The sequence below is a fragment of the Stegodyphus dumicola genome, chromosome 8 (assembly GCF_044657685.1).
Source record: "Stegodyphus dumicola isolate Sdum_Otavi_A_Nest chromosome 8, ASM4465768v1".
Taxonomy (NCBI): domain Eukaryota; kingdom Metazoa; phylum Arthropoda; class Arachnida; order Araneae; family Eresidae; genus Stegodyphus; species Stegodyphus dumicola.
This window is the reverse complement of record NC_140775.1, coordinates 57,320,833-57,335,020: the sequence shown is the minus strand read 5'-3', so window position 1 is coordinate 57,335,020 and position 14,188 is coordinate 57,320,833. Positions and strand designations below refer to the sequence as shown.

The 14,188-nt window shown below is 29.8% G+C and overlaps 1 protein-coding gene across 5 annotated transcripts in view; it reads right to left on the bottom strand.

Annotated features, from left to right (window-relative positions):
* Positions 1-14,188, bottom strand: part of Kdsr (3-ketodihydrosphingosine reductase) — a 56,839-nt gene that overhangs the window by 28,776 nt on the left and 13,875 nt on the right. For 2 of the 5 annotated variants that reach the window (XM_035352348.2, XM_035352345.2), the window contains exons 3-5: positions 12,990-13,046; positions 8,247-8,312; positions 3,821-3,916 (exon numbers count right to left, since the gene is read on the bottom strand). In XM_035352348.2, the coding sequence (XP_035208239.1) occupies positions 3,821-3,916; positions 8,247-8,312; positions 12,990-13,046 (219 nt within the window). Of the gene's footprint in view, positions 1-1,882; positions 1,911-3,820; positions 3,917-8,246; positions 8,313-12,989; positions 13,047-14,188 lie in introns of all 5 variants that reach the window. The other 3 variants (XM_035352347.2, XM_035352350.2, XM_035352346.2) reach the window with 3 other exon arrangements.

Sequence of the window (14,188 nt, the reverse complement as noted above, 5' to 3'; positions counted from 1 at the left end):
AAGAAGATACTTTGTCAATCCTCAGCCTTTATGAAATATGCAGAGGTAGTTTGAAAGAACATCATAAAATGCAGTTTATAGCATGTACGCATAACTAGCAGAAAATTTAAATTAGTGCAAACTAAATATTCGCTCCCCCCAAAAAATGTCTGCATCATTCTTTATTGAAGAACTTGTGTAATTGTTAAATTTTAGTTAAAATATCTTTTCATAAAGGTAAAAAATATCAGATAATGAAAAAAGTCAAATATTAAATTGGTCAACCATTTTACTGCATCAAATAGAAGAAAAGCATGATAATATAAAATTTTAAATTAAGCTAAAAAAAGCACTTTATTTTTGACATAGATTTTGAATAACAGTTTTGAGGACAATCAAACTTAGGTTGATCTTTTTCAAAGGCAAAAAAAGAAAAAAAAAATTCTTGCAAAATGGGAAGAGTGACAGCTATTTGTATATTGACTGGTGCAGCAAAGCAAGCACAAATGTAGTGCGGTCTATCAAAGACAGCATGAATGACTTTTGGAAAACTAAGATGTTAGAATTTTGAAAGCATTAGACATTAGACATGGACTGGAATGAATATCATTGATTAAGAAAGAAAAGTTTTTTTTCTTTTTTTTCCTATTCTTTTTTTGGTAAATGCAAAAAGCTTTAAGAGAATCCAAATCTAATTCACCATTTAAGTTGCTTCAGGAATAATTTTTGAAGAATCAAAGTCGAAATTGTGATAAAGTATCTATCATCAGCACTGACAACATGTGTGCTTTCTGAAGATAATGAAGAGATTTTACCAATATTATATTATGAATTCAGTTGCTCCAGCTATTCCATTCATTTTTTAAACTGAACCTGATAATTTCCTTTCGCTTATCACTAAAAATGAATACAAAACAAAATATTTGCAACTTGTAAGCATGGAATCACATAAGCAGAGCCCTTTCTTTTCTTGATATTTAAGACCTGATATTAAATGATTCAATTTGATTCCAACATTACACTTTGCAAAAAAACACTTTTTGTCTACTTGTTTTCCCATACTAAATTATGTCACTCTGTTAAACAAAAAATGGTTTCTTTTTACTTTTATGTATACTGAGCTTTCTAAGTTCTTCACAACCTTTACTATTCATGAACTCAATTATTTGAAATCGATTGCTGTTGACAAAGAATTTTCTCATATAATCTTAGATGAAGCCTTTAAAAAGTTTTCATCTTGCCATCAAGAAAGACATTGCACCATTATTCTGCATGTTGTTATTCCATTTCATGCATCTATCAGTCATAAAATCACTTGGATTCTTCAGAAACTCAACTCTCAGGTCATTTTCTCACCTCTCAGTAAAATTCATCATTTGATTGTTTAAGGTTCCTTCTCTGATTTTAATGCTTGGGAAATTTATAACACAAAGAGGTGACATTTGGCATAATTTCAAATAATTCCGAATTATTGATGTGAAACACATATATTTTCAAACTATTTTACTAGTATATATTACTAGTGAGGATGTAAAGAATTTTGGCAAGTTGTTCAGTTATGCAATGAATTATCCCTATAGCCTTTACCAATAGTCATCAGAGCAATTTTCTAACCTAAAAGTTTCACATATAGTTTTGTATAATGAAAATAAATAATATTTCAGTTTGTGCAGCATCTAAGCCAGTGGTCTCAAATTCAAATTCTCTGTGGGCCGCATGCATGATATGTAAACAGCTGACAGACCAGAATTTTTTTAACAGAATTCAAAAATTTTTATTAACAAAATAAAAAATATTTTATATAAACTTAAAATTTTGCTTACCAAGTATTTTTCAAAACATACAAAAACAATAATAATAATAATAATACCATAAAGGAGAAAAATCAGAAACTCATATTTACTTTCTATCTGAAATCTAAAGCTTGGTACCTGCAAGATATTTTTGTTGGTTAGATTTCATAATATTGACAGCTAAATATTAAATTTTCAGGCTGGCAATTATTTAAAATAATGTTAACATGTTTAATTATTCATAAAATAACTTTGTTTAATTTAAATTGAAAAAAAAATTATGAAAATTTTCCAACTAAAACAAAACTTGAGAATAAATGATAACTTAATCTTTTTCTCTTATTTATTAAATTTTTCTTCAACACATAAATAAAAATACATACACTTTTATGTAAATAATTATAAACTTCTTTTATTTTTTACTATAACTTGACACTTAATAGCATTTTGATAAAGTTTGTAGCCTTGGAGAGATTATCTTTATTACAGATTGTAGATGCTCATTGGTCAATCAGGATTTTTTTTATTAATTTTTAAATGCAAAAAAAAGCTGTTCACATTTAAATACATTTCCGAAGAAAGTAACTATTCTTAGAGCAAAAATTCATAACTGAACTTGCATTTATTTTTTGAGCAAGTATATATTAATTTGAGCAAGTAAATATTAATCAAATCTTCATCTTTAGATCTTTGAATAAGATTTATATCACACTGCAAATTAGTTAGCTCCATTTATACATTTTTTGATGTGCTATTCATATTAATGTTTAATGGCAACAAAAGTAATGTAAACTTGAAATTCACATAATTAGAATCTTGAAATCTTTGTAACAATGCATTTGCAACAAATTGATAATTAAAAAGTGTATGCAAGTGGTATAAAATTGCTTTAGGGGCAGCATGTGACCTGCAGGCCACCAGCTTGAAACCACTGATCGAAGCTATCTAAGGATGTTTTTATTCTGGCATAATATCACTCATATAATTAAATGAATGCTCAACTACAAGTTCATGGAAGCAAGTTAAAACAGATTTAATCAGTTTTCTCAAAAACTGGTATTTTTGCTTTCCATCTTCTTTCAGTTTAAATACATTAGCTCAAAATCTTAAAATATCAGTTTTGTCTGTTTCTGAATAAGACAAACAACAAAAACAATTTTTATGTATAAGTCAAACTTAATTTACTTAGACCAGAAGTTTCAGCTCTCTCTGAATTTTATATAGTCTAAAAGTTTTTAATTTATGCAGTCTCTGATTGATATACTTGCTTTAAAACAAAATCTGAAGAGGATTTTGAATTTACAGATTTACATATCAGAAAGTCTACATTTCACATATCCAGAAATTCCAGATTTCAGAAACAAAAAAAAAAAAAAAAAAAAGATTACAGAATTCCAGCCATATTCAGAGCACAATCACTCATATTCACACTAGCATATATTCTCATTGTAGTTTGTCATACATGGGCTAAACTAAAACAGTATTAAAAATTCATAGAAACCAGTCCAACCTTCTTAATTCACTCAGAATATGTTTCATTATTATTTTCTTCAATAGATGGCACTATATTAATTGCTTGCTTTGCTTAGCCTACTGCTTGCAGTATCAAAACAGTCATTGCTCCAAACGTTCCCTCTTGAAGAACGTGAATCGGTATATGATTAACCTCAATACTGATAGAATTTTACTCAAAATATGCGCCAGAATAAGACTGCATATTTTGCCTAATTTTACAATGTATTAATCATCATGTTTAACTTATTATATGCCAGCAAGAGAACTTAATGAAACTATCATATATATTTTGATAATCTTACCATCATTTATGATGAGAATACCCTGACTGCATTGCATAAGTGTATCACATAAGCTTTTGTTTTACCTTTTTATTTAAATAAAAAAAGGCAGTAAAACATTAGCAGTTTCAGATCTTTAAAATTAATAATCAATAACTTTAAGGAAAATCTTACAGGAAATCAACTGACAAGTTAAACTGATACAACAGAGAATATATACAGAAAATTAGATTGGAATGGTAGAATACTGACTGAAAAATCCTCCATGGGAGTATCTTCAAAAAGATGGCATACTGATGTGCCTGCACAGTTAATAAGGAAAGTGATTGGACCAGCATTATACTCTGCCTATATTTAAAAATACAAACAATAACTACCTAAATAATTCTTTCAAAATATACTGAAAATACAAATATAACATAAAAATAAATTTATAATAAAATAGTTAAATAAAATATAGAATTTAAACCCATAGAAAAATTAAAGAATTTCTAAAGAAGTTTGAAAAGAAATTTCTTTTTATATCAATTCTAGATTTTTTAAACTATTTTTGATCTGATACTTGTTATAACTCATATAACTGAATATTAAATTACTCATATTTAATTTATGGTAGAAATTTATTTGACATAAAGAAAGGCTAATTTACAAAATTTTTATATAAAATTCTGTTTCCAGCTTGTAAAAACATGAATGTTAAACTCAAGTCATCATACATATTTCAAATTATGTTAACTATTATGGCAGACTCTAAATTGCTATCAAGCTTACATACATGCTCAGCATAAAGATATTTTGCACAAGCTGTTTTCTAATAATCAGGCATTAAATATTTTATAAACATCACATTATAAAATAGATATATCATGAAAAATAAATATTTAAGTATATTATTATTTTTAAAATTATAACTTTTTACAAATATTAACCTCTAAATGCACTGATGGGTACACTAAACTAAATTATTCCTGGCTTTTTCAGACATGCATACAACAAAACATATCATCTACAGTTTTGAGTTAAAATAATAAAAGAGATTAAAATAAAAAATACCATTTTCTGAATTTTATTGGTGCATTAAAGGTTTAATTTATACAATAAATTTTAAAGTAATATAGTTTGATCATTTTAGACATATACACCAAAAGACTAAATTTCAAAATAAATTCAAATGTTTCAACTATATTAATTTTAAACTGCAATAATACAGCATTTATTCTGAAGTTATATGGCCATTCAATTTAAGAATCCTAATAACAAAGCATTTAAATGCATTACATATACAATTTAGCAGTGTAGGATATTTTGAATAGGTTTTGTAAAGTCATGCAAATATAACAGCATCCAAGATATTTCATATTATATTTGTGGCATAAATTAACAAAAGTTTCAATTACATATATATACACATTAGACTATACTATATACACATTAGAGAATAAAAGTTGTAAAATGGTCTGATTAAAAATTATTAATTGCAAAATTGCTGACAATTTAAAATGAATAAAGTAGAATAAGTTTGAATTTTAATCATTTTGATGATGGTTAACTACTAAACTTTAAACAAACAATTTAATAGATTTCAGAAATAATCAATTAATCAATTTAATATAATTTAGAAACAAATCTCCATTGATAATTCTATTGGTTGATCCTTAAGACCAAAAGGATTACCAACTTTATTAAATTATTTATTTTAGTTATGTTTTACTCTGCATTTAGTTTCAGGATTAATTTCAAAATTTTTGCTGTTGTTGAAATGTCGTTGAAATAAAATGTTGTTGTTTCAAAGATGAACTAAGGTCAGATAATAATGCAGGTCAGTTAATAATATTAGAAACACATTCATAATATAATGAGGGAGTTATTGGGAAACTGGGAAAATTTTCATACATGAAAACAATATTTCAACTTCACTCACGGGTAGTAGGATGGAAGGTTTCATGATACAGAGTTAACAGATATGCTTCTAGCATAATGGAGCTGCTGAATGTAATAGACCAGCCAGTGTGCGCTGTATTAGGAATGCTACTCGATGAGGCATATTCTGAACAACCAAACTTTTGCACGGTTGCATCAAAAATGATATAATTCAGCTTTTATTGACAGATATTACATGAATCAAATATGGACGGCATGGATCTTTAAAATCAGAGATGGTGCTTGGTCAAGCAGAAAACAAGCATTGAACAACTACTACTGGCTTTAGCCTGCAGGATTCTGGACTCAAACCAATTGTACCCATACTATAAGTAGAGTACACAGCTATAGAAATTTGATGATTATACATACGTGACAGGTGAGAGCAGGTCCAGACACTCGGGCAATTTACCAGGACTATTTGGGTATTGTCTGGAATCTGCAACTGTACAACACGAGACCTCTTTGGAAACCTAAAAGCGTGGTGTCAAGAGCTTAATACAAACTTTTGTTGATGCTGTATACTGAAATTTGAGCAGTTTAAAATGATATTTAGACATTTTACACATAATTGTATACTGATGAACACACTGTAGCTTGTATACTGATGACATAAACATTATGCACTAATAATTAAACATTACCATAGTGTATTTTATGTGTACCTAGTAAACCTAAGTATATGGGATAGGTATATGGGTTCTAAGTATACCTACGACACTGGGTATATACTGTTACAATAATGTTTGTTTTACACATGCGTACATTGCTGTATGAACATAAATATTTTATATTAATAGCAGAGGCATAGCTAGGGTTTCCAGCACCTGCAGACAACTGAAGATTTTGCGCCCCTTTCTGTGTGTCAAGAACTGAAAACATTTCATTCTGCAATTTCATCACATCAGTTTGGTGCCCGTTGTATGCTGCGCCTGGGAACAGATGTTTCTCCTTGCCCCACCCTAGCTATGCCACTGACTAATAGTCTAACAATTTACGCTGATTTTATTCTAAATTACAGGCCAGTCTTACAATGATACATACACATAAGTTTACCTGGGGAATTTTACACATATAGCTGCTATGGATACATTAAGTCATTTTCAGAGTGTTCATATACAAGGTTCCATCATACGCACACTAACATGCTCCCCAAAAGCACTAGTACCATACAATGAGACACCCAGGACTTTAGTTACTTCAGAGTGTTCATGTACAGGGTTCTATCATATGCACACTAATATGCCATACAAGAGCACTAGTACTATATAACAAGATACCCAGGAGTAAGACAGTTAGTACTGAAGATTGTGAAGGAATCAGTAGTACACTAGGTAACATGACAAAGGTTCTGTCCCAAAGCCTGCAATTTTTCCATTATAAGTTTTCTGAGTAGAACAGGCTGCTTAATAAAGAAACGCATGAATGGTGCATCATCAGCTGGCAGCCGCATGTTTCATGTCTCTGTGAGTGAGGATGCTGTTATGTAATGGTCTAGAATACCAGCCTCACCGTACACACAGGGGTTAGATGAGATTAATCCCCTTTTACAGAAATCTCTGTGCAGAGGCGGCAGCCCATTATAAATCTTGTTACAAAGGTCAAGATAAGATGATCCATGGACACTTTGTAGTAAAATACATGGGTCTTCTACCTAGAGGAGCTGCCTCCCATTCCTCTTGCCAGTGTTTTTCCAGATCTCTCTCTTGATATGAAGTCTAGGTAGCAGAATGGACACAGGCTGAGCGTTGATTTTTCTTGCTGCTGTTTTTGCGAGGTTATCAGCTTCTTCATTCCCAAGGTATCGAGCATGTGCCTTTATCCAGGAGATATAAATAGTCTCCCTAGCTTCTTTCTTATTCACAGAAGAAGCATACTTCACCATGAAAGATTGCTACAATGCACATAATTTGTATGAATGAAGGATGGAGAATCTCCATCTTATGAGAACAGAGCACAATAATATGCTGTGTTTGATCTAGTAATGTGGGAGACCTCTTAATATGAACAGCCCATATCTCTAGGCTGTTCATTTGGATGAATGATGTTATAAGATTTTCCTGAATCATAGAATGACAAATAGATACAATAGTTGTTGTGCCATTATATGCAACTTCAGCATGATAGGGTCCTAACCCACTTCAGTCGTGACATTCAGGAGCACTTAAATACAACATCAGGACAAGAGTGGTTCAAACTTGGTGGTCCCTTTCAATGGACTATCTGATCTATCCACTCTGACCTTTCTTTTTGTGGTCATATGAAAGGTCTGGTGAAAGATATCTAGCAGACAGTGAGAAGATCACGCATCTGCATACGTGCTGCAGTCATCTGAGAGATGCCTAAAATATTTCAAAATGTCCATTATTCTAGGCGGCAGTAGTTTTTGTCATGAGTCGCAGAAAGAAAGTTTGAACATCTTCTCTGTCTCTTCTTAATAGCAGAATTGTTACATTTTGAAAAACTAAATAATGATTTTAAGTGTTTCTCTTTCATTTCTCATACTGCAGGTCTCACTTGCACATGATGTCAATTCTGCATTGCTATCTGAACCAAAATTCATCTTTGAGTAGTCTATTTCTCTCAGAAGTTTGTACAGGTGGCAGAAAACCCTGTGTATGTAAATCTGCTTGGTTTTAAATTTCAAATTAGCATACTTCTCAGTCATTTATCTATTACATTTTTTTTAAATTAAAAACTTTTTAAATAATAATTTTAAAAACTTCATGCGTAGTAAATTTACAAAACTTAACAATACCTCTTTGACTATTTCAGCCAATCTGTTACTTTGTTCGCACACATCAGCAGAGAAACTCAAAATGTTCTTTATAATGAAGAAAAGAAATGTCAACAATTAATACAGCACTTAATACAATTACTATACAATGCAAGATTCCATTTTATTTAATTAAATGATTTATGAGTTAGCTATATTTAATCATGCAAGTAGAATATTTAGGTGCCAATGGTAACACCAGATTCTGCGTAACACGTATATACAATTTGATGTTAAATTACCATCAACACTTAAATAATTTGTTACATTATAACTCGATTAACCTTTTGAAGACCAAAACGGCCAAGATGGCCTTACATTCAGACGATCACAACCGCCCGAAATGGCCGAAATTGCGATGTTGTGTTTTCCCCTTTTCCCAAAGGGCCATTCACACTGGGTTTTATCTGAGCTAACAAAGTCAGTTCCATGTGTCTACTAGCTCCGCTATGCCTGCAGTTCAAATTTTTCAACTTGCTGCCCTATGGGAAAAAACTGGTTTTGGAGATGGGTCAGCTGTGTCTGTTAGCTCAAATAAACTCCAGTGTAAACGGCCCTTAAGGCATGCAGTAGCAGGTAAAGTTTCCCCAAATGCATTGTATTAGTTTATTGCAGACAGCTTGTCCTAAAAGGTTTTATTTATGGTTTGTTATCTTTGTTAGGAAGTAGAAAGGATGACATTTGAAATGTTCATGCCTCTTTATGCGTTAATGGATGGGGAGGGAAGGAAACTGCTGTGAATCTCAAAAGACAATTTGAGCACTTCGGTATTTCAAGCATACAGGTTAGTGAAGGCTTCAGTTTTCAAAGAGTTAATGGTAACATGTTAACTTTATTATCTTGATCCTTTGATAAATTAATCATTCCAATTTGATTTTTCTAAAAGATTTTGTTTGATAAAATATATAGCACTATGGTGGAATAGTTTGACTTGACAAAACAAACACCTACTTAAATCTATAAAAATTAAGCTATTCCTACAGAAATAACTTTATTCTACATTGTCTAAGAGCCTGGCACAATATTATATCTCTGAGTTTTGACTGAAGTAGTTTTTCATGGGTTTGATGCATATAATAAGAATTATTACTAATTTTTCAGTATATTTTATTGGAATTATTGTAGATATTAAGCTTAAATTAAGCTCCACTTCTCTCTTTCAGAGTTAGCTAAATGATGCTGTCGGATTTTAATCATGAATTTTGCATAAAATAGAGTAAAATGTGTGAAAGTTTTTGCTTCTGAATAAAAGGAATCTAGTCTGATCACCTTCAAAAGTTGATAGAATGTCATTTAAATCTATGCTAATCTAAAGTTAATTTTTTACTTAAATTTTAAATTCTATTTAGGCCATGCAGGTAGGAAATAAGAGGAGATGCCTGAACTGGTTTCTCCATGACTGAATGAGAAAAAAATTCATTCATAGGAATGGGAAAAAATTAATTTCTTCCATGAACTGGTTTCTACACTACCTTGAAGCAGTGGCACATCCCTCTTGGAGACCAAAACATTCAGTGATTTACCATTAAGATCAAAAGGTTTTGATATAATCGTAGGTAAACATTTTGTAATTATGCCATAAATATACATATAAATGTATATATTTTCTTGTTTGATAATACTTCAGAGTCTTAAATATGTGCATTTTATTCTGAACGTAATTAAATGCTATACTTTTCCCAGCACAGTTTTAATTTGAATGAAATATTTTCACAAGTTTTCCCTAATTACAATAGAAAGAAATTTTAAGATAATTTGATTTTATTCAATTAACAATTAGAAAATATAAAATCAAAGTTTACTGTATTATTAATATTAAAGTTATGCATTATTTCTTTTTTATTTATAGAGCTTCTTTCTGAAATACTTGCTCAAATATGAGATGATTTTTAGCTTCAGAGGCATCTTCTAAATAAAAAATCAGAGTCACTTTATAATTAATGCTCAGTTCAGTTTATTTCAAATTAGAGCACCTTTTATTTTAATAGTGAAATATATTAAATATTGCTGCTGATTTCCATGCACTTAACTTTCTATGAGTATTTCTGAAAGAGATTAAAAAAAAGGTGCTTTTTTTAAAAATATTATTTAAAACTTGTAACTGAGTTATTATAAAATGTAAGGAAATAATTCTTTTAATAATTCTTTTTTTTTTTTTTTTTTGTTACTCTTAATTTCAACAATATATATTCTACTTTTCTACTTCCGTAAGTATGTATCTCATAGACTGTGCTAGCTTCTTTCAACAGATTGTTTTCCAGTACAAAAACAATTCTTGCTTAAATAGTTTTATAAATACATTTGTCAACAGAATTTCAATTTATGTCCACAATTAAATGTTAAGGTTATATATTTAGATAATATTTATAATCATTATAAATTTAGACATATTTAATAAGTAGATTTCTTCTTAGTAACATTCACAGGCATTTATGAATTAATAGCTCCTTCATTTCCAAATACATTTATATGCAATTTAATAAATATTTACATATGTGGGACTGTCATGGGTGGAAGTAGTACCTAACAACTGTCATTATATTTTGGATGTAAACAAAACACACCTGTTTTGGAGACCAGTGGTCCGCAGCACTTCATCATGTGTAGTGTGGGGATGGCATCTCCTTTTATTCTTACCTCCATGATTTAGGCAAGTTTTTCTTTCACTTAAGGTCTAACATACTCAATCACAATCTATTGTTAGGAAGGAATACAATAATTCTCTTACAACTATCTCCAAGTTGATGCAAAATAAAAAGATTTCAAGACATATGAATGATTAAAAAATAGTCTAAAAATAATTGAAAAAATCATATTTTAGTGACACAAATCAACGAATCTGCTTGTGAATGTGCAAATATTTTATCATGTGAAATCATTTAAGAAAACAGAATTTGTTCAGAAATTTAGTATAAATTTTAACAAGAGAAATAGTTAGATCATTTCAAACATCATTATAATATTGGTTTTTATGCAGGTGCAGTGAAATGACATCACTAAAAAGTTTAATAGTATGATAAAATGTTGTATCAAATATGCAGATTACATTTTATTCTTTAGAAATTTAAGTTAAAAATTAGAAGTTATTTCTACTTTTAAATTTCCCATCTAAATTTTATAACTTAACATACATCACTTTCTTCATAAGTGTTAATTTCCTTTTACTATGTAAAAAACCTATAAAATTATCCTTCAGCAAGTGAAGAAACTTTCTAATTCAAGTTCTGAAAACAAACATAAACATTTTCCTTACAAAGAAAAGATAATTTGTAACTTATAATACTTATATATAACTATAAATTTGATTTAAAAAAGGATTTTTTTTTTAAATCTCTGTATCACCTAGATATTCAGCAACAAAGCTATCAGGTTTTATTCAATCATAGAATGGAATCCTGGAAATTAGAAAATATGTTTCACAAAAGTTACTTTTAAAAATTTTATAAAAATTACTCGAGTTTGATGAGTTACTCTAGTTGATTTTATAAAAATTACTCCAGTTTGATATAAATGAAATTAAAAAAAATATGATCATTATATGGCAATTTGTATGTGACATTATAATGCGATATCACACATAGTTAATAAAACAGTAAACAGAAGTCTACAAGTTGCTAATATTACTAAATCACAAGTTTTCAATTATTTTAATGTAACTTGATAAAACTGGCATTGAGAATATTATCATCAAAAGGTGATACAGTAAAAAGTCGTTAATTCGGACCTCAAAGCTATACGACTGCGCATATGCGTGTGCACAAGTGCAGAATACGTTTTCGCATGCGCGTTTTATGTATAACGGACGGTATAAAGCTAAAATTATCTAATTATCTATTTCAGTTAATGTTGATGATTGCGTTGTTCCTTAATCTTCGAATTGGATCCGGTTTATTATATTTTGCAGACCGTAAGAGCAATTTTATAAAAGTAAACTTGAACTTTCGATTATGTCAAATAGAATTTCCGATGCTGGAGCTCCCAAAGGATCTACAAAACGAAAGTATGTTTCGATGTCCATCAAACAAAAAGTGGAATTGCTGCAAAAAATGGATAAAGACATGAAGAAGGTGACAGAGAGGTTAGTGAAAACGAAAAAATTTCGATTGACAAGTTAGTCGGCATTCTCGGCACAGCAATTATGGGACTTGAACAGCAGAACTTTGTAACTGAACAAGAAATTATGTCTGTTTATAGAATTAAAGAGAAAGTATTATCACATAAAACGAAGCAACTTACATTGAAAGAAATGTTTAATAAAGTAAACAAATAAATATTAAGCTTTTTTTTGGTAACTTTTGATACCCTTTAGATCATAATTGTTCTTTACTTCATAAATTACGGTTTCATATTTTTAATTTTAGAATTTCTGCATGCTATCTTACGAGATTTAAACTCATGATCTATAATCCGGAAAAATCGATAATCTGGAATCGCCGAAGTCCCGACGAGTCCGGATTAACGACTTTTGACTGTATAATAATATTAAAGCTCGAAAAGAATTTTAATATTACTGAAAGTATATTCTACACAATTCTAATGTTGGCAAAGATGTTAAAGTGTGTGTTAAAAAATGCTAAGGATCCTATTTGATGGCACTATATAAAAAAGAAATTGTTAGCAAATGATTCGATATTAATAAGACAAATTCAACAAGTATATATGCATAATTTGAAAAGTAAATATAAACTAATAGAAATTTTATATAATAAATAAGCAAAAACATACTTGATTAGACTTTATTATTTCACTGCATAACATTCTTTTAGCTTCTTCTAATCGTACCTATAAATTTAAAAAAAAAAAAAAAAACCCACTCAAGTGATTTTTAGAATTTGGTTATAGAATGAAATTTTTTACATAGCCAAGTGGCACATCAGCCACTGGGCATAAGCACAACTACTATAAATTGAGAAATTATAACAAAGAAACAATGATATTTTCTAATTATCTGCCTTCCCCTCCCCTTTCCTTATCTTTTTCAAGAAATCCTTATACAATACTTTTTGTGCTATTGTTCTTCCTATATACACAATGTTGAGAATCGAGCATTTAATTAATATTATGTGCAGTTTCAGTGGCATCATTGTTTTATTATGTTTTATGCATCTGGCATCACTATTATTTTTGTCATTCTAAAAATTGTCATGTAAACAATAAGACGTACATAAGTTCTCTTTACATTTTTTGTTAATAAAGTCCAAAATTCAATTAGCCATCACTCTGTTTGTTAATTTTATAACAGGTTAAGGGTTTTAGCGACGTTTAACTGTGCAAATAAATTAACGATGCCTTATGTTGACGTATTTGAATCACGGATTTTTTTTTTACTTTCGTTTTCAACACTTCCACCTGAACAGTGTGTAGGTAGATGTTACAGTGTACCAATAGCCTTTTTTGCTGCATATTTCCTGGCTAATGATGACATAATATGGAAGCTAAAAATTTTTTTCAGTGTACCAAATTGGAAGGTTTATCCAACTTGACTGATTGGAAATTTGAAAGGTACTTACGTATTATCGCAACCAAGTTGGCGCGATTTGTAAGTTTGAGTAAAAAAGTATGAATAGAAAGAAAATGTACATTTATTAATTACAGATAATTTTTAATACAGTTTTTTAAATTATTTTGTTTTAAAATATAAAATAGCAATTAAACCCTTCTGGTTTCGAATTTGAATAAGTTGCAGAATTATTTTTTCGGCGGAAATCTTTTGGCTATTGCTTTTAGCACTGATTGAAAACTGTCTTCGCCATTAACAGCTTGAACTTGGTGCCACATAAATTCGATAAGGTATGAGTCAAGATGATGACGGGCTGTTCCTCTCTGTTTTTTGTTGCGCCATTTGGCTGAGCCCCACATGCACTCTACATGTTGTGTGTGAATGCCCGTGTTGGGATCCACAAAGTTATATTTGTGATTAACAG